We start from the raw sequence: 19,409 nt of genomic DNA, 5'->3' as shown, positions 1-19,409 counted from the left end.
CTACAGAACTTGTATTAGGTGAATTGAAAAATACGATTTCTTTTGTATTTTTACAGTGCAAACATTTGTAATCAAAAATATAAAGTGAGCATGTACACTTTGTATTCTGTGTTATAAGTGAAATCAATATATTTGAAAATGTAGAAAACATCAAAAAATATTTAAATACATGATAGACTATTACTGTTTGACAGTGCAATTAATCACTATTAATATTTTTAATCGCTTGACAGCCCTAGTTTAAAAGTTATTTTTAAAGTATATTTAAACTGATTTTCAGTGTTTCTACAAATATGGTAGTACATACTCTTGCATTCCTACTTTGCATCAAATTGTCAAGACAGAAGCTTCCTGCTTGATTACAGTTTTTTTTCTTGTTTACTTTTTTAAATTAGATAATAGAATAACCTAATCAGTAACAACTGAATTTCTTGCACTGGATTTTTTTAATCAACGTATTTTACTTTCATTATAACTATTATAACGGATGGCCAGGATCCCCTGGGGGACTAACTTGAAGGGGAAAGGAGTCCAGGAGAGCTGGCTGTATTTCAAGGAATCCCTGTTGAGGTTACAGGGACAAACCATCCCGATGAGTCGAAAAAATAGTAAATATGGCAGGCGACCAGCTTGGCTTAATGGTGAAATCCTAGCGGATCTTAAACATAAAAAAGAAGCTTACAAGAAGTGGAAGGTTGGACATATGACCAGGGAAGAGTATAAAAATATTGCTCGGGCATGTAGGAATGTTATCAGGAGGGCCAAATCGCACCTGGAGCTGCAGCTAGCCAGAGATGTCAAGAGTAACAAGAAGGGTTTCTTCAGGTATGTTGGCAACAAGAAGAAAGCCAAGGAATGTGTGGGCCCCTTACTGAATGAGGGAGGCAACCTAGTGACAGAGGATGTGGAAAAAGCTAATGTACTCAATGCTTTTTTTTGCCTCTGTTTTCACTAACAAGGTCAGCTCCCAGACTGCTGCGCTGGGCATCACAAAATGCGGAAGAGATGGCCAGCCCTCTGTGGAGATAGAGGCGGTTAGGGACTATTTAGAAAAGCTGGACATGCACAAGTCCATGGGGCCGGACGAGTTGCATCCGAGAGTGCTGAAGGAATTGGCGGCTGTGATTGCAGAGCCACTGGCCATTATCTTTGAAAACTCGTGGCAAACCGGGGAAGTCCCGGATGACTGGAAAAAGGCTAATGTAGTGCCAATCTTTAAAAAAGGGAAGAAGGAAGATCCTGGGAACTACAGGCCAGTCAGCCTCACCTCAGTCCCTGGAAAAATCATGGAGCAGGTCCTCAAAGAATCAATCCTGAAGCACTTGCATGAGAGGAAAGTGATCAGGAACAGCCAGCATGGATTCACCAAGGGAAGGTCATGCCTGACTAATCTAATCGCCTTTTATGATGAGATTACTGGTTCTGTGGATGAAGGGAAAGCAGTGGATGTATTGTTTCTTGACTTTAGCAAAGCTTTTGACACGGTCTCCCATAGTATTCTTGTCAGCAAGTTAAGGAAGTATGGGCTGGATGAATGCACTATAAGGTGGGCAGAAAGCTGGCTAAATTGTCGGGCTCAACGGGTAGTGATCAATGGCTCCATGTCTAGTTGGCAGCCGGTATCAAGTGGAGTGCCCCAGGGGTCGGTCCTGGGGCCGGTTTTATTCAATATCTTCATAAATGATCTGGAGGATGGTGTGGACTGCACTCTCAGCAAATTTGCGGATGATACTAAACTGGGAGGAGTGGTAGATACGCTGGAGGGGAGGGATAGGATACAGAAGGACCTAGACCAATTGGAAGATTGGGCCAAAAGGAATCTGATGAGGTTCAATAAGGATAAGTGCAGGGTCCTGCACTTAGGACGGAAGAACCCAATGCACAGCTACAGACTAGGGACCGAATGGCTAGGCAGCAGTTCTGCAGAAAAGGACCTAGGGGTGACAGTGGACGAGAAGCTGGATATGAGTCAGCAGTGTGCCCTTGTTGCCAAGAAGGCCAATGGCATTTTGGGATGTATAAGTAGGGGCATAGCGAGCAGATCGAGGGACGTGATCGTTCCCCTCTATTCGACATTGGTGAGGCCTCATCTGGAGTACTGTGTCCAGTTTTGGGCCCCACACTTCAAGAAGGATGTGGATAAATTGGAGAGAGTCCAGCGAAGGGCAACAAAAATGATTAGGGGACTGGAACACATGAGTTATGAGGAGAGGCTGAGGGAGCTGGGATTGTTTAGCCTGCAGAAGAGAAGAATGAGGGGGGATTTGATAGCTGCTTTCAACTACCTGAAAGGGGGTTCCAAAGAGGATGGCTCTAGACTGTTCTCAATGGTAGCAGATGACAGAACGAGGAGTAATGGTCTCAAGTTGCAGTGGGGGAGGTTTAGATTGGATATTAGGAAAAACTTTTTCACTAAGAGGGTGGTGAAACACTGGAATGCGTTACCTAGGGAGGTGGTAGAATCTCCTTCCTTAGAGGTTTTTAAGGTCAGGCTTGACAAAGCCCTGGCTGGGATGATTTAACTGGGAATTGGTCCTGCTTTGAGCAGGGGGTTGGACTAGATGACCTTCTGGGGTCCCTTCCAACCCTGATATTCTATGATTCTATGATTACTAACAGAACGTATTATTATACTATTTAGCAAAAGTTGTAAAGATGAACTTAGCAACCAGAATGAAAATCAGTTAAAAGCACTCTGCATCTCACCTTTGGGCTGAGACTAGAGACAGGGGAAGGGCAAAGAATGAAAAATTGTATTCTTCATATTTTGAGGCTGAGGCACACCTTTCACATCAGAAGGAAAGATTTGTTTTAATGGTATATCCTTGGAATTTTAATTTCAGAGAACTCTGGGAAGAATAGGAGATAGTGACCTATCAGAACACTAGGCAAGGACTTCATAATATTCTGTAATGTACAGCTATTGACAAAGTGCTTCCTATCCAGTGTTCTCTCTAATTTTTTACACCCATGTGCAGAATGAATTTTGTTATGTGTACCAATATGGAGGCGATGTGTGCTGTGGATGGGGCTGAGAGGCTTGGACTGTGGGAGGGTGCTCAGGGCTGGGGGTGCGGGCTCTGAGATGCAGGCTGCCCGGGGCTTCAGCAGGGAGAGGTGCCTCTCCCTGGCCGCGGCAACTCCAGAGGGTCTGGGCTTGGCTGGGGAGAGCAGTGGCAGAAGTCTCAATCCAAAAATTGCAAGAAATAGTTTCTGAAATCTTATGTGATGGAGGAGACAAAGTTTTCTTCTGGTGTTGACCCACATGGCCATAGGTGCTGGAGCACCCACGGGGAAAAAATGGTGGGGCAGCCCCCCATTAGCTCCCCCGCATCCCCCTAGTGTTTGCCGCCCGCCTGCAGGCCCTGCTGATCAGCGCCTCCCCCTCCCTCCCAGAGCCTCCCACCCACCATGATCAGCTGTTTCGCGGCATGCAGAAGACTTTGGGAGGGTGGGAAAGAGCGAGGTGAGGCACGCTGGGGGGAGAGGGTGGAATGGGGTGGGAAGAGGCGGGGCAGGGGTGGAGCAGGGGTGGGAAGAGGTGTGTGGAGCCTTGGAGGAAGGGGTGGAGCCTCGGGCAGAGCCGGGCATCAAGCCGCCGCCTCCCCTCCCAGCACATTAGAAAGTCGGGGCCTGTGCACATGGCATCTTATAGCCTTGGCTGCAGACACAAGGGTGATGGCAAGATGTATGTGTGGGTCAACTGACACAGCTATAAATTATTCAGGTTCCAGCACATGATGAACATGCGCACCAATGTTTGGAATCCATATAGGGACCATCACTCAAAGAAGAAACACAAATCTGAATGAACAGAACTGTTCTCAAACTTGTTAAATGTGGATTGTTTTCATCTAGTAACAAAGTCTAGCATTTCTTACTAAGGAATTTTCGCATTATTTTGCAGATAAATTCACTTAGAATTTGGATTGAGCTGTATGTCACAATGATAAAGTTAGGTCGAAAAAGAGTCTTCTGTGCTGGAGTTTTTGTCAATTTTGCTTACTGAACTTCTGGGAGTACTAAGAGATTTGCAAACTGTCACTTGTGAATTAGAATGGTGAAAGCCAACAGCGAGGTACTGAGGCACATTATTGTAATTGTCTGCCCACTTCTTTTAACCATTTTTTAAACAAATCTTTGGTCAAGAAACATTATTTAATTTACTGTCAACATCTCAAACCCTCCTTTCCTTTCCAAGAAAAATAATTAAGGCTGTACAGATGACATTTCGATAATTCCTGGAGTATTCAGCTTTCCTTGACCCCAGTCAATTTGCTTAATGTTAAGCTTAAGTATAACAAGGAGACTGCATCCATTGTTTTGGTTGATCTCCTTCTGGGGTGGATGAAGATAGCGGGCATATCATGATTCTTTAGATCTTTCTGCCACCTTCAGTGCTGTTGAAAATAAGGTGTTGTTGACATACCAGCTGACCCTATCAGGAGTAGACAGAGTAATTCAAGTGCCTCCATTTCTTTCCAAAAGATGCCAGAATGTAATATTGGACAATAGCTCATCTGCCCAGATGACTCTCTCATTCAGGGTTTCTCAGACTCCCATTGTCACCCATCCTATTCAATGTTTATGAGGCCCCATATAGTTCAGAGATGGCAAACAGTAGCCAAACAGCAAACAGGATGCTGCACAATAGACAGAGGTAAGGATATACATTTTGTACTTTAGGATTATGCACGATGTCACTGTTACAAAATCCATCACAGAATCCTGAACATCCACACAGAGCTACAGTGAAAGAATTTTGAAGAGGTCACAAAGTAAACTGCATGAAATTCAATTTATCTTCCTTGAGGATGAAAAGATAAGCCAGCCCTCCTTCAATTTGACCTTTTGAACAATTTGCTTTTGGGAATTTGCACAGCTTGGATTGAAGCAGTTAAACTATGGTAAAAACAGCTTTAGGTTTAATGTAGTTTGTCCATGGAGTAGGGTAAAAAACAGTTTTATCTGACACTGCTATCAGATGGGGGATGAGGGTCCTAAAACTTAGCAAAATTATTAAATTAATAGGAAGAAGAGATTTCAAATATGTTTATATCTGAAACTTCCCCCAAAGCTATTTTCCCCAATTACAAGAAAGATCTCTTAAATTAAGTGGTTAGTGGTTTGCTTGTTTTTAATTTCCATCTCTGAAAGTTTTATATCTATTGATTAAGAGGATTAACATATTCCTGAGTATACAATAACAGTGAGATGTAGGCACTTCTTGCACAACATGTCAGCAGTCATGCACAGATTGCATTCTACTACCTGCCTTCTCATATATTAATGCTCACTGAAAATGCAACATAGCAGTAAAGAAACTCAGATAGGGAAAGCTGCTGACTCAAAAGAGCTGGCATGTGACATTCCTTACAGATTTAGGAGATCCCTGCTCTAACCCTTTAAAACACGATGACATAAAAACATTGCATTATTAGCTGGCTTTCTACCAAGCAGCTGCATGTGAGATGTCTTGGTGAAAAGCTGACATAGGAATGCTGTGTAACAGCATTCCTCATCATCATTCAGCTGGATCAGATTTCAAACAACTTCTACTTTAATTCAGTAGAACAACAAGCCTCAGTATCAACCTTTTAAGTTCACAGACAAAAACAGTGATACAGAAAATTACTGTAAAACACTCATTCCAACAATATCAAAACATTTCTAAACAATTTTAAAAAGTAGTAAATAACACACTTTCTTTAAAAAAAAAAAAAAAAGCTAACATTTGGATAAGTACCTGATACCATACGACAATATAAATATGAAAGTTAGAGGTTGGCCTAAACTTTAGTCATTTTTACTTCTAATACTTGTGTGGTCCTTCCCCTTGAATGGATTAAAAAAATTACAGCATTTCAGTCAATCCAATTAACAACATTTCACTGTATTCAAACTGACCAACTCCAATGCCAAAAACCCCAAATGACACCTCCCAGCTCACTGATGAAAGCTATCCTGAAAAAAAGTATTTGCTTCTTGTTTTCAATGTAAAAAAACAAGTCCAGTGGCACCTTTAAGACTAACAGATTTATTTGGGCATAAGATTTCGTGGGTAAATCTGAAGAAATGGGTTTTCTACCCACGAAAGTTTATGCCCAAATAAATCTGTTAGTCTTAAAGGTGCCCCCAGACTCCTCCTTGGTTTTGTGGATACAGCCTAACACAGCTACCCTTCTGATACTTGTTTTCAATATGACAGGTTTCAGAGTAGACTTGAATAAAGACTGGGAGTGGATGTGTCATTAGACAAAGTAAAACTATTTCCCCATGTTTATTCCACAAACCCCCCCCCCCCGCCCTCCACTGTTCCTCACACATTCCTGTCAACTGCTGGAAATGGCCCACCTTGATTATCACTACAAAAGATTTCCTCCTCCCCACCCCAGCCCCCTCGGCTCTCCTGCTGGTAATAGCTCACCTGATCACTCTTGTTCTCTTGTTACAGCGTGTATGGTAACACCCATTGTTTCATGTTCTCTGTGTATATAAAATCTCCCCACTGTATTTTCCACTACATGCATCCGATGAAGTGAGCTGTAGCTCACGAAAGCTTATGTTCAAATAAATTTGTTCATCTCCAAGGTGCCACAAGTACTCCTTTTCTTTTTGTTTTCAATATGTTTCTCTAAGAAATATAATCTTACACAAACATAATAAAAACACATATACAGGAAGACAAAGATATTACTAGAAAGTTTATTAAGTCATGTAATAGTCTTCAAATATTTGAAACAGAAAAAAAAATAAAGCTATCAGGGTTCTGATGATTTTATAACCCATTTAAATCTCACTCATGTATTTTACTTTTCACATGAATATGCCTTGATGAACATGAAAAGCAAGGAATTCTGGCACTACTCACAGTGATTATTCCATCTAATATATGGAGTCTTATTTACTACTCAAGCCTAATTTTCTATTTTTAATATTAAATATCACTAAGAAATCAAAGGCCATTTAGTAGTGCTTATTAAATTGCATTTTTTTTTTATTTTGGGAAACGTTTTAGAGCAAAACAAAATTAACTCGCAATGTCCTGCAAAGCACACAATAGGAATAATTACTTTTTGTTTAAAAGACCATAAACAATTTTAATCCAATATTTATAGGACAGTATCAAACACATTAGGTAGTCAAATAAATAGAAAGTATGTTCCACCCTTCACATATTCATAACTTTAAAACCTTACACTTTATTCCTATGGTTTCTGAATGCATGAAGGTGGTCAAGACTGGTATGTCCAACTACTCTTCATAAGCAGGTTACCTCCATGTTTCTAATACAGCTGTAGAAACCGGGTGAATGATGGTTAACTATGGTCCCTACGATACATGGAAATTGCCTACATGTTTTTAAGAGCCAATATGGATAAAGGTGGGCCAAATTATGTAGTTTTTACTCTGCCCCGACTCAGACAAAAAGATAAAACAAAACTTACTAAAAATCAAAAAAGTTTGTCTGAGGTAAGATTTCAAGAATTGGCCCTTTCAAGTAGCTGGTACAAGCATTTTTTTAAATGGTTCATTAAAACAGTTTGAGCCAAGAGTTTTCAATAATTGTATTAATAAAAAGTTTTGCCACATCCACATTTGCCAACACAAAGTGTGTTACCTAAAGCCACTTTCCACATCAGTTCTTGAAAGCCACTTCAGAATGTTTTTCCTGCACTGAAGAAGTCCCACCCATGGCAGCAGCCATAGAATCCATAATGTATGGAATGGGAGAAATGCCTGCTTCCTGACTAAACCAGAATTTCTACCACTTGTGGAGCTGTGCTGATGCAGAAACTCCTTAAAAAAATTCCCAGTGCAAACACAACTTTCCTGTATAGGCAGGTCACAATTAGCATTCAATATTAATACTTCTTTAAGGACAATCTACACTACCAAAACTTCTCCAGAAATCATGTTATAACAATGATGTCTCAGTGTAGACGAGGCCAAATCATGTTATAACCATATTCTGAAACCACATCACAGCCCATGTTCAGCTCTAAGTTCTTGTTTACAACAAGCTTATTCCTCTAAAATTTCCCAGTCACCACCATTGATTCAGCTCTACTGAGAATAGCCCTGGTGTAGACAATGGTAAGTGCAGCCCAGCAGGAGCCTACACCCCAACCCCCTCCCGGAGCCAGCACTCCATACCCCCACCTGCACCCCAAACTCCCTGCCCCAGCCCTGACTATGCATATTCTTTTTACCACACCTGTAACCTTAGCAAATCAAGACATTTCCACACAAACTTCATTCTAATCAGCTCTAGTTGTACCCAGATATCGATTCAACTAAAAACAAATAGTAACAGTCATGCTGAGAGGACCCCATTAGAATCAGGGTCCCACTGTGCTAAGTGCTAAAGGTGACGGTGAAGGTTACCTATCTACCTCAGCCCCAACTCCATCTCCTTGCTTATGGTCCATTTACTCTGGTACAGTTACATCAGAGGATCACAAACACAGAATATTCCTATCAGCATATATTTTGGAAAACAGACAATGTACAGTAACTCCTCACTTAAAGTTGTAGTTATGTTCCTTAAAAATGCTACTTTTCCCCATAAGAATTCATGTAAATAGGAAGGGTTAGGTTCCAGGGGAAAATGTGTGTATATCTGTGTGTGTATATAAATTTAAACAAACAATTTAATACTGTACACAGCAATGATGATTGTGAAGCTTGGTTGAGACAGTGGAGTCAGAGGGTGTGATATTTCCTAGGGAATGCTTTACTGCTAAATGATGAACTAGCACTCAGCTGAGCCCTCAAGGATTAATACATTATCGTTAATGTAGTCTCACACTCTGCAAGGCAGCACCAATGGAGGGAGCAGACACAGCATGGCAGAGAGAGACAGAGACACACACCGTGTGTGAGTGAGAGAGAGAGCGCGAGACACAGACACCGTGTTGTGAGAGAAAGAGATGGGCATTGCCCCTTTAAGTACACTGCCTTTTTAAGTAGATCAGCAAGTTGAGACAGCAGCTGCTGCAAGCAAGCTCCCTCCATCCTGAGCCCTGTCATGTCCCCCTGCTCTCTGGAGATGGGATACAGGAACAGGGGACAGGAGCTGGGGGTGGGGAACACCCTGACATTAGCACCCCTCTTCTCCCCTCTCCCCTGCACAGCAAACAGGAGGCTCCTGGGAGAAGCTTCAAGGCAGAGGGCGGGAGCAGCACACGGCAATGCGGGGAGGGACAGCTGAACTGCCCGGCAATTGATAGACTGCTGGGCAGCTACCACACAGGGAACTTAGGGGAGCTAATGAGGGGCTGCCAGCCCACCTTGGTTCCAAGCCCCCACCAGCTAGCTCCAACAGGCTGCTCTTCCTGAAAGCAGTGGACAAAGCAGGCGGTTGCCAAATAATGTTATAAAGGAGCATTACGCAACTTTAAAAGAGCAGGTTCTCTAATTGATCAGCAACGTAACAACGAAACAATGTTAACCGGGACGACATTAAATAAGGATTTACTATACTAGACTCTGATTCATAGCTATTCCAGTATAATGAGACAGTATTGCTTCTGAAGTGTCTAGAAGAGAAATCAGAGGTGAGACAAGGTATATCACGCTGCCACATTGCTGAAAGAAAAGGTCTTATTTTGGACACTGATCGTTTTGAGATGAGGGCAGTGGTCACAGATGTGTAACCACATCATGGTAGTTGATGGTATTTCCAGTATAAGCTAGAGCCAAAATCATGCAACTCAATATTCAGGTACTTTAACAGCTCTGACCCTTTGTATATCTAGTGTATCTGCAGTACATTAAAAGGGTTTGTGGTTCGTGTTGAGATTGCCAGAGAGGTAGAGGGCTGGTCATTAAAGCACGATCAAAGTCAAGATTGTTTGTGGAACCTTAAAAAACAACTAAAATGTTCAAGTATTTAATCATATTTACAACCTTATAACTATTTTAGCTTCAGATATGCAAATTACTACATATAATTACGAGTAAATCACTAAAAATACACACGTTAAAATACGGCAAGAGGTATAATTAATAAGACAGGGACACTGACAGTTTGCATTAAAGTAGATCTAAAACTATTAGTTTTCCCCATCAAAACTCACTGGAAATCATGTTTCAAAGTTCATGTAAGGGACAGTAGAGTCCTGTATTTTTTTTTATTTACTTAACACTTTGTTGACTCTTGATTCAACAACAGACATTTACCAGACCTTAACAAGAGCTCTGAAATATATTTATTTTCCATTCTTTCTAATGGGAAAGAATATTTCCAATGCTATTTTTCCCCTTCATAAGAAGGGCTTTCCTGAGAAGCAAGTGGCAAGGCTGCATTGTGTAGTGAACTCCACTGCAGTGTTCTACCACAAGCAGTGTAACTTGAAAGAGAATGGATCACAAACCCATCAATACGGCCATTCCCCCAACTTCCCAAAGAAAAATAATAATCCTATAATTCAAGCATTGGACTAGGACTCAGAAGTTGTGCCTTGATTCCCCATATTTAAAATTTAATAGTTTCATAAAATTTAAAAACCAGAAGGGACCATTAGATTATCTACCCTGACCTTGGGGATACCACAGACCGCTAAATTTTACCCAGTTACCCCTACACTGAGCCAAATAACTTGGGTTAGACTAAAGCATTTCAGTCCTCAGAAGAGTAAATTGTGTGCCACAAGTAGCGAACAGGAGAAATTAGGTGCCACCAATGCCCGAAGAACCTGCAATGTCATGGAATTGATTAGCTGACATATGCCCAGATGACCCTAGCAAGCAATCTAGACACCATGCTACAGAGGAGCTGAAAACCTCCAAGGTCCCTGTCAATCTGACCTGAGAGAAAATTCTTTCCCACCTCTAAACCTAGTAATCCATTTGGCCCTGAGCATGTGAGCAAGACACACCAGCCAAGCTTCTGAGAAAGAGAATTCACTGTATCACCTCGTAGCACTGGTCTACCCTGCCCTTTGTTCTGTCGCCAGCTGTAGCCAAATTCTGATGACAGGGGGGAACAGAATACATCAAGCCAACTGTGGATTTGGGAAAAAATTCCTTCCTGACCCCTGGTGATGAATTGATTGATGCCAGAGACCTGATTATAGCCATTGTCATAACACAGAGCTGTTAACGTTATCATCATAGTGAGGGGAATGCAGAACTTGATGTTCTCCCTGTGGCCCATGAAAGAAGGTAATAAACAAAGGGATTCAGAGATTCACATTCAAAGTCCAGAAGGGACCACCACAATCATCTAACCCAAACCTCCCACAGACACAGGCCATAGAATTTATCTCAGAAACTAGATTAAAGCACGTGGATTAAAAAAATATGAAATCTCACTTTAAAGAGTCCAAACAATGGTGACTCCACAATCTCCCATGTAAGCTATTCTAATTTTTAAATCACACTCACTGCTAGGAAATTGCATCTTATTTCAAGGCTGAATTTGTCCAACTTCAACTTCCAGACACTGGATCTTGCTATGTCTTTGTCAGCCAAGTTGAAAAGCTTCCCACTGTCAGATATCTTTTTTCCATATGTAAGTACCTATGCACAGCGATTAAATCACCTCAACCTTCTCTTCCATGAACAGAATAGGTTGAGCTCCTAAAACTCTCAAAAGCTTGTCTTCTAGACTCCAGGTCACTTCTGCAGCCGTCCTTTGAACTCTCACCACTATTTCCACACCCTTCTTGAAACATGGACGCCAGAACTGGGCACAGTATTCTAGCAGTAATCTTACCGATGCGGTGTTTAGAGAAAAGGTAACTTCCCTACTTCTACTTATGTCAAGGTTCCTTCCCCACTCTGAACTCTAGGGTACAGATGTGGGGACCTGCATGAAAACCTCCTAAGCTTATTTTTACCAGCTTAGGTTAAAACTTCCCCAAGGTACAAACTATTTTACCTTTTGCCCTTGGACTTTATTGCTGCCACCACCAAGAGTCTAACAAATATATAACCGGGAAAGAGCCCGCTTGGAAACGTCTTTCCCCCCAAAATCCTCCTCAAACCCTACACCCCCTTTCCTGGGGAAGGCTTGATAAAAATCCTCACCAATTTACATAGGTGAACACAGACCCAAACCCTTGAATCTTAAGAACAATGAAAAAGCAATCAGGTTCTTAAAAGAAGAATTTTACACGAAGAAAAAAAGTAAAAGAATCACCTCTGTAAAATCAGGATGGTAAATACCTTACAGAGTAATCAGATTCAAAACATAGAGAATCCCTCTAGGCAAAACCTTAAGTTACAAAAAGACACAAAACCAGGAATATACATTCCATTCAGCACAGCTTATTTTATCAGCCATTTAAACAAAACAGAATCTAACACATATCTAGCTAGATTACTTACTAAGTTCTAAGACTCCATTCCTTTTCTGTTCCTGGCAAAAGCATCACACAGAGACAACCTTTGTTTCTCCCCCTCTCCAGCTTTGAAAGTATCTTGTCTCCTCATTGGTCATTTTGGTCAGGTGCCAGCGAGGTTATCCTAGCTTCTTAGCCCTTTACAGGTGAAAGGGTTTTTCCTCTGGCCAGGAGGGATTTTAAAGGTGTTTACCCTTCCCTTTATATTTATGACAACTTAATATTCCCCTTCTTATACATCTGAGGATTGCATTAGCCACTTTTTCCAACAGCATTGCATTGACAGCTCATGTTGATGTAGGCCTAAGTCCTTCCCTGAGTCTCTGCTTGCCAAAACAGTCACCCTTGTTGTAGGTACAGCCTGCATTCTTTGTTCCCAGGTGTATTACTTAGCATTTGACGATATTAAAATGCATTTTGTTAGACTGTGACCATTTAGTCAAGTGATTGAGATCACCTGTCCTCATTATTTACTATCCCACCAATCCTTACCTACAAATTTTACCGGCAACGATTTTATACTATCTAGGTCATTGATAAAAATATGGAATAGTGTTGAGCCACACACTGATCCCTGATGGACCCTGCTAGAAACAGCCCCATTAACTGATGTCTCACTATTAGCAACTATATTTTGAATTCTGTAAGTGAGCTAGTTTTTAATCCAGCTAAAGTGTACCATGTAGTTCCACATAATGCAAGTTTTTTAGTCAAAATGTCATTTGGTACTTGGTCAAATGCCTTGGGGACATCCAAATAAACTATATCAACATAGTTTATCAACCAGACCCATAATCTTGTCAAAAAAGACCACAAGTTTGTTTGTCAAGACTTACCTTTTATTAAACCATGTTGACTGGCAGATTTTTAGCCTATAATTCTTTGTAGATACTATTCCATTGTTTTGTCAGGGATCTATAGTTCCCTAAGGGGTCATCCCTTTTAAAATGAGGATACTACTACTTCCCTACCTCTGAGGGCTGTTTAAGGCTGAATTCCTTAGTGTATCTGAAGTGCTCATATACTATGTTTATGAATACCTCAGTAAATTCTATTAAAAACAAGATACATACACAAACTGGGATACAGGACCCACCCCAGAACACAGATCCTCAGCACGCAACAGTTGCTGAGCCTCTGAAAGGGTTCCCAAAATCTTGCTCATCCATCCCCTTTCCACACCAGAATTTGAGCAGTCCTACTAAATCTGAACCTCTTATAGCCACATATGTGGGGGCAGGATTTGGCCCTTGATTAATGTATCGAAAAAAGACAGGCATTTCTAAAAATGCTTGAAACATTCTTTTATATCCCCATTTCGTAGTAAAGATTTAATAAAGACATAAATACTCACTTAAGATTTCCTTTAATGATACTACTCAGTAAGAGCTCAGAATTGATAATGCACGGAACAACATAACGAGCAGATGTAAAGGTGGTGGTAAATCACCACCGCGTCTTTTCGATCTCTAATTTCTGTGTTGCAGAACATATTTGTAAATATGCATGAAAACTATTATCTGAAACATGCATCAGTGTATTTAGCCTGACCTACAACTTTGGAAGTCCCTGACTTTCCACGCCTGAAAATGGGTTGATGCACTCACAACAGTAGCTTCCAATGACTGTTCATCTTCTAAAATGAATATGTAATTAACCCTTTATCCTAAAGGATCTCATGATTAGAATCTTCTGTATTACAATACAGTTTCTTCCTTCAGTCAGAAATTTGACTTTTTAAATAGAGCTAATAAAATATACAGTGAACTGATTATGTTTTCTGATTGAAGTTCAACCTAAAGTGGACAACTACAGCCCATTATACTTTACTGTAAAATAAATATTAGTTTCTAATGCAGTCTCAGTCAGCTATTGTGTTAAAACAGTTGCTCTTTTTGCGAGCAGATAATATGATCTTTATATTATTTCAGTTTACAGTACAGTTTTCCTTTTATTAAGCAAAAAATTAAAAGAAATAAAAATGCAACTCACCCCCATTATCTGTTCTCTTTAAAGCACCATCCTTATGAGGGCATAATTCACATCTCTAGGGAAAAGCAAAAACAAAAAGAATTGAAATGATCATAAAACATCATAAAAGAAACCATACAGATTATACAAAAGTATAATTGTAATTGTCTTGTATAATTGACAGATGACAGTTTGAGAAGCAAGTGGATACACATTTCCATTAATCTAAACAATGCTAAGGATGTATTCATATTACAGAGCTCTTACAGAATGAAGCTGCTAATTTCTGATATATTTCAAACCATGGCACTGTACTCACTTAAATAGGAAAAAGTTACTTGTAATTCTACATCTCTCTAGAGAGCTTTCAGAATTCTCATTTCACTCCCTAGAAAGACAGACCAACCTCCAAGGATTTGGGAGGGAGGGGCTAATCCCAAAGGAACCAGGTTGTAATCCAAGACTGTGTGAGATATATTTGCTTCCACCAGAATATCGGGGTCCATTGAAGTCATGGATACAGCGAATACAGCTGCAGACATAAGACTCAAAATTCATAGCAGGGTCCTAGCAGTCACCTGCTACCTCTTGCTTCTACCTCCTGATATGACTGATGACGTCTTGCATCCTGTTCCAAGACTGCAGGCTTTGAATGGTGATATACTTGGCATCAGTAGAGCGTGGCCAGTTCACCTGTGTCCCAGAGACAACAATATTCTTCCTGACCATCAGCTTGCTCTCACTCAGATGGCTGATCATAGTAAGGTGATGGAGGAGCCTACAACACTGACAGTTCCTCTGAAGCAGGGTGTCAAGCTCATTTAATGAGGAGTGACAAATTATTTTTTTTCTCCCAATCTATAGCAAAACTCCCACTGGAAACAATGGGAGGCTTGCACAAATATCAGAAGTAGAATTTGGCCTTTAGGTAGTAACTAAAACTTTTACATTACTTATTATTTGTTCAGTACAGTTGTCATCCAGCACCACGCCAGGGGGTGGCCTTTAGAACCACTGATATTTTTGCCCTTTGTTTTTCCTCCATCCCCATCCTCTCCCGTCCATATCTTCTCCTTTCTTCTCTCAGCATTTCCTTCCCTATCGCACTTTTCAAATCCCACAGGCTTTACTCTCACCCTTCCCTCATGGCTCTTGCTAAAATGATCAGCAGTTAAATAATTAATGCTTACATGAATGGATCATCAAGTGGCTTTAGAGCTGGTTAGTAAAGAGATAGTTTCAACACCTGTCAGTCATTTTTTAAGGCTGCCTGCAGACTCAGGCAGACAACACTACATCATTTACACTCGGTTCACATTTTTGAAGGGTTTATATACAATCGGAAATGCTTTTTTTTTTTTTTAATTAAAACAAATTCTTCAGAATTTGTATAGGTCATTTAGACCACAAAAATACACTTATGCGTGGTATGTTTGACAGACACCTGCTCTCCAGGCGTCAAACACTAGCTGCATTAGGGCCTCTCAAAGTGGGAGTACACTGGGGTCAAAACCAATCTTCAACACACTAAAGGAGCTAATTCCACAGCATGTGGGCAATCTTGGCACAATAAGCACTCTGACTGCAAACAGCTCTGAAAAATCTTGACACAAGCCCAAATTAGCACCGAAAGTAATTACTACAGCTTCAGAGATTAACAGGCTTGACCTGCCTAGATCTCCAAATGTACATTACCACTGAAGCCTCTCAGAGCAATTTCCCAATTCTAAATACATATAGAGAAGGGATACAAGAGGCTTCAAGTGCTAATGTGCATAAAGTTATTAAAAGCTTCAGCACGGGCAAGTCAGAGAGCAGTTTGCTTTCTCTCTGTGCCCCCTGGTATTGCCGAATACTGCTACCCTGACTTCAAGCATCAGTATCTGTACATGGCAAACCATTGGCAGGAATGACACGGAATGCTTCAGTGGAGGTGGTGAAGCTACATCAGTGGACATAGAGCGGAAAACTGATGTCTGCACTACTTGCATCAGTGCATACTCAAATCCCTCCAGAGGTGAGGCCAACTCAGGCTTTTCTCTTTCAAAACACTCTGGTCTGATCTGAAGCTGAGATCAACTGAATCTCTAGAGTAAAGCTGCCTCAGGGAACACCTGAAAGCATTCCCTAGGACACCTGCATACTTGAGACAGTATCTGCCCCAAACGCTCCTGTCATAAAGGGAAGGGTAAACCCCTTTGAAATCCCTCCTGGCCAGGGGAAAGCTCCTCTCACCTGTAAAGGGTTAAGAAGCTAAAGGTAACCTCGCTGGCACCTGGCCAAAATGACCAATGAGGAGACAAGATACTTTCAAAAGCTGGGAGGAGGGAGAGAAACAAAGGGTCTGTGTCTGTCTGTAGTCGTCTTGGCCGGGGACAGAACAGGAATGGAGTCTCAGAACTTTTAGTAAGTAATCTAGCTAGGTATGTGTTAGACTATGATTTCTTTAAATGGCTGAGAAAAGAATTGTGCTGAATAGAATAACTATTTCTGTCTGTGTATCTTTTTTGTAACTTAAGGTTTTGCCAAGAGGGGTTCTCTATGTTTTTGAATCTAATTACCCTGTAAGATATCTACCATCCTGATTTTACAGGGGGGGATTTCTTTATTTCTATTTACTTCTATTTTTTGTTAAAAGTCTTCTTGTAAAACACTGAATGCTTTTTCATTGTTTTCAGATCCAAGGGTTTGGGTCTGTGGTCACCTATGCAAATTGATGAGGCTTTTTACCAAACCTTGTCCAGGAAGTGGGGTGCAAGGTTTTGGGAAGTATTTTGGGGGGAAGGACGCGTCCAAACAGCTCTTCCCCAGTAACCAGTATTAGTTTGGTGGTGGTAGCGGCCAGTCCAAGGATAACGGGGGTAATATTTTGTACCTTGGGGAAGTTTTGACCTAAGCTGGTAAAGATAAGCTTAGGAGGTTTTTCATGCAGGTCCCCACATCTGTACCCTAGAGTTCAGAGTGGGGGAGGAACCGTGACATGGTGGCACAGTGGTGGGATTAACCTGAAATCATTTTGAGATCCAGTTGAGATTTTTTGAACTAGAAATACAGATTTTAAAAAGGAATTTTTAGGAAGTCCAGAAAGCAGCTTTGAAACTGAAAGCAGCTTGGTTTCTCTCTGCTTTGTGGCCAAGCAGAGACAAAAGGGGATTATCTTGTGAATTGCAGGTTTTCTTTGCCTGGAGGCAGGGTACTTAACTCCTGCAGGGAAATTCACAGTCTTCCAACCCAGAGGTTTTGTTTTTTTCTTTTCTTCCTAAAAGTAAATAGGGGGTGTGTGCTCTACCCATTTGCCTGGAGACAAAAGTGGCAGGGTTTTTTTTTAGGATTTTGATTTTTTTTTGTTTTACAAGGAGCACAGGTTTGAAAAGAATTTTTTTTTTCTTTGGGCTGGGTAAGCAGGTTTCCAAGTAGTTGGAGGTTTTTTGCTTTAATTTGGGCCCAGAGCAGAGACAAGGGAATTGTCTTTTTCTGTAGGCTGACAATCACTATCAGAGAATAGGTATTCTATTCCAGCACAGCAAAATTTTACAGCCAAGTTTTGTTTGTTTATTTCTAAACCTCGGGTGTAAAGTTAGTTAAAAACAGAGAGGTTAGAATGGCCAAATCCTCGGCTCGACTACAGCTGGAATTAGCCAAATTTCAGGCTGAGGAAAAACAAAGGGAACATGAAAGACAGATAGAACTCATGCGGCTGGAGAAGGAGGTACAGGAGGCTGCCCACAAGAGGGAAATGGAGGCAAGGAAGCATGTGGAGGAGATGGAGAGGATAAAGGCCCAGCAGAATATACCAACAAACCCTAGCAATCCTTCTCCAGGTACCACTTCCCATCCCAGAAAGTTCCCCACCTACAAGGCAGGTGATGATACTGAGGCCTTCTTAGAAAACTTCGAAAGGGCCTGCCTTGGGTACAACATCTCTACTGACCAATACATGGTAGAGCTGAGGCCGCAGCTCAGTGGACCCTTAGCTGAGGTGGCAGCTGAAATGCCTAAAGAACATATGAACAAGTATGAACTGTTTAAATCCAAGGCGCGAGTCAGAATGGGGATAACACCCGAGCAGTCTCGTCGGAGGTTCCGAGCCCTAAGGTGGAAACCAGACATGTCATTTACCCGACATGCCTACCACATTGTGAAACATTGGGATGCCTGGATAACAGGAGCAAGTGTTGAATCTCCAGTAAATTTGCCCTTCCTAATGCAAATGGAACAATTCTTAGAGGGTGTTCCTGAGGAAATAGAAAGATACATCCTAGATGGGAAACCCAAAACTGTAATTGAGGCAGGAGAGATTGGAGCCAGATGGGTGGAGGTGGCAGAGAAGAAGAAAACTGGTCGCAGTTGGAGCGGAGACCAGAAGGGACCACCCCAGACCACACCCTATTACCGGGGGCCGCCCAAAGCCCCACCTACCTCCCAAAGAACCCTCCAGACCCCTTATCGTCCCACCACCCCGTTCTCCAGCAACCCACCTCGCCCCGGTGACCCGTCAGCTGGACGATGTTTTAAATGTAACGAGCTGGGGCATGTAAAGGCCAACTGCCCCAAGAACCCCAACAGATTACAGTTCATTGCACCGGAATCACACCAGAGGTCCACAGGCCCAGATACCTCCCAGATACTCTTGGAGCGGAGGGAAACTGAGTGTGGGCGGGAAGAAGGTCACCGCGTGGAGGGACACCGGAGCACAAGTGTCAGCTATCCATGCTTCTTTAGTGGACCCCAATTTAATCAACCCAGAGATCCAAGTGACGATTCAACCCTTCAAGTCCAACTCTTTCAATTTGCCTACAGCCAAGTTGCCTGTCCAGTACAAGGGCTGGTCAGGAATGTGGACTTTTGCAGTCTATGATGATTATCCCATCCCCATGCTGTTGGGGGAAGACTTGGCCAATCACGTGAAGCAGGCCAAGAGGGTGGGAACGGTCATCCGCAGCCAGGCTAAACAAGCCGTGGGGCCTAGCTCTGTTCTGGAAACTTCTATCAGGGCCCGGTCAGAGGTGATGGACCCGGACCCCAGGCCAATGTCTGCAACAGCAGTAGTGGATCCAGTCCCAGAGACCCAGACGGAACCAGTCCCAG

The 19,409-nt window shown here is 41.8% G+C and overlaps 1 protein-coding gene across 3 annotated transcripts in view; it reads right to left on the bottom strand.

Annotated features, from left to right (window-relative positions):
* The window catches only part of MLLT10 (MLLT10 histone lysine methyltransferase DOT1L cofactor), a 238,691-nt gene that overhangs the window by 180,131 nt on the left and 39,151 nt on the right, over nucleotides 1-19,409 (bottom strand). For all 3 annotated transcript variants that reach the window (XM_084621830.1, XM_084621831.1, XM_084621832.1), the window contains exon 4: nucleotides 14,343-14,397. In XM_084621830.1, coding sequence (XP_084477956.1) covers nucleotides 14,343-14,397 — 55 coding nt within the window. The remainder of the gene's footprint in view (nucleotides 1-14,342; nucleotides 14,398-19,409) is intronic.

Source organism: Lepidochelys olivacea (genome assembly GCF_965140295.1).
Source record: "Lepidochelys olivacea isolate rLepOli2 genome assembly, chromosome: 2".
Taxonomy (NCBI): domain Eukaryota; kingdom Metazoa; phylum Chordata; order Testudines; family Cheloniidae; genus Lepidochelys; species Lepidochelys olivacea.
Note: the sequence above shows the minus strand (reverse complement) of the source record. Positions and strands in the feature narration are given on the sequence as shown.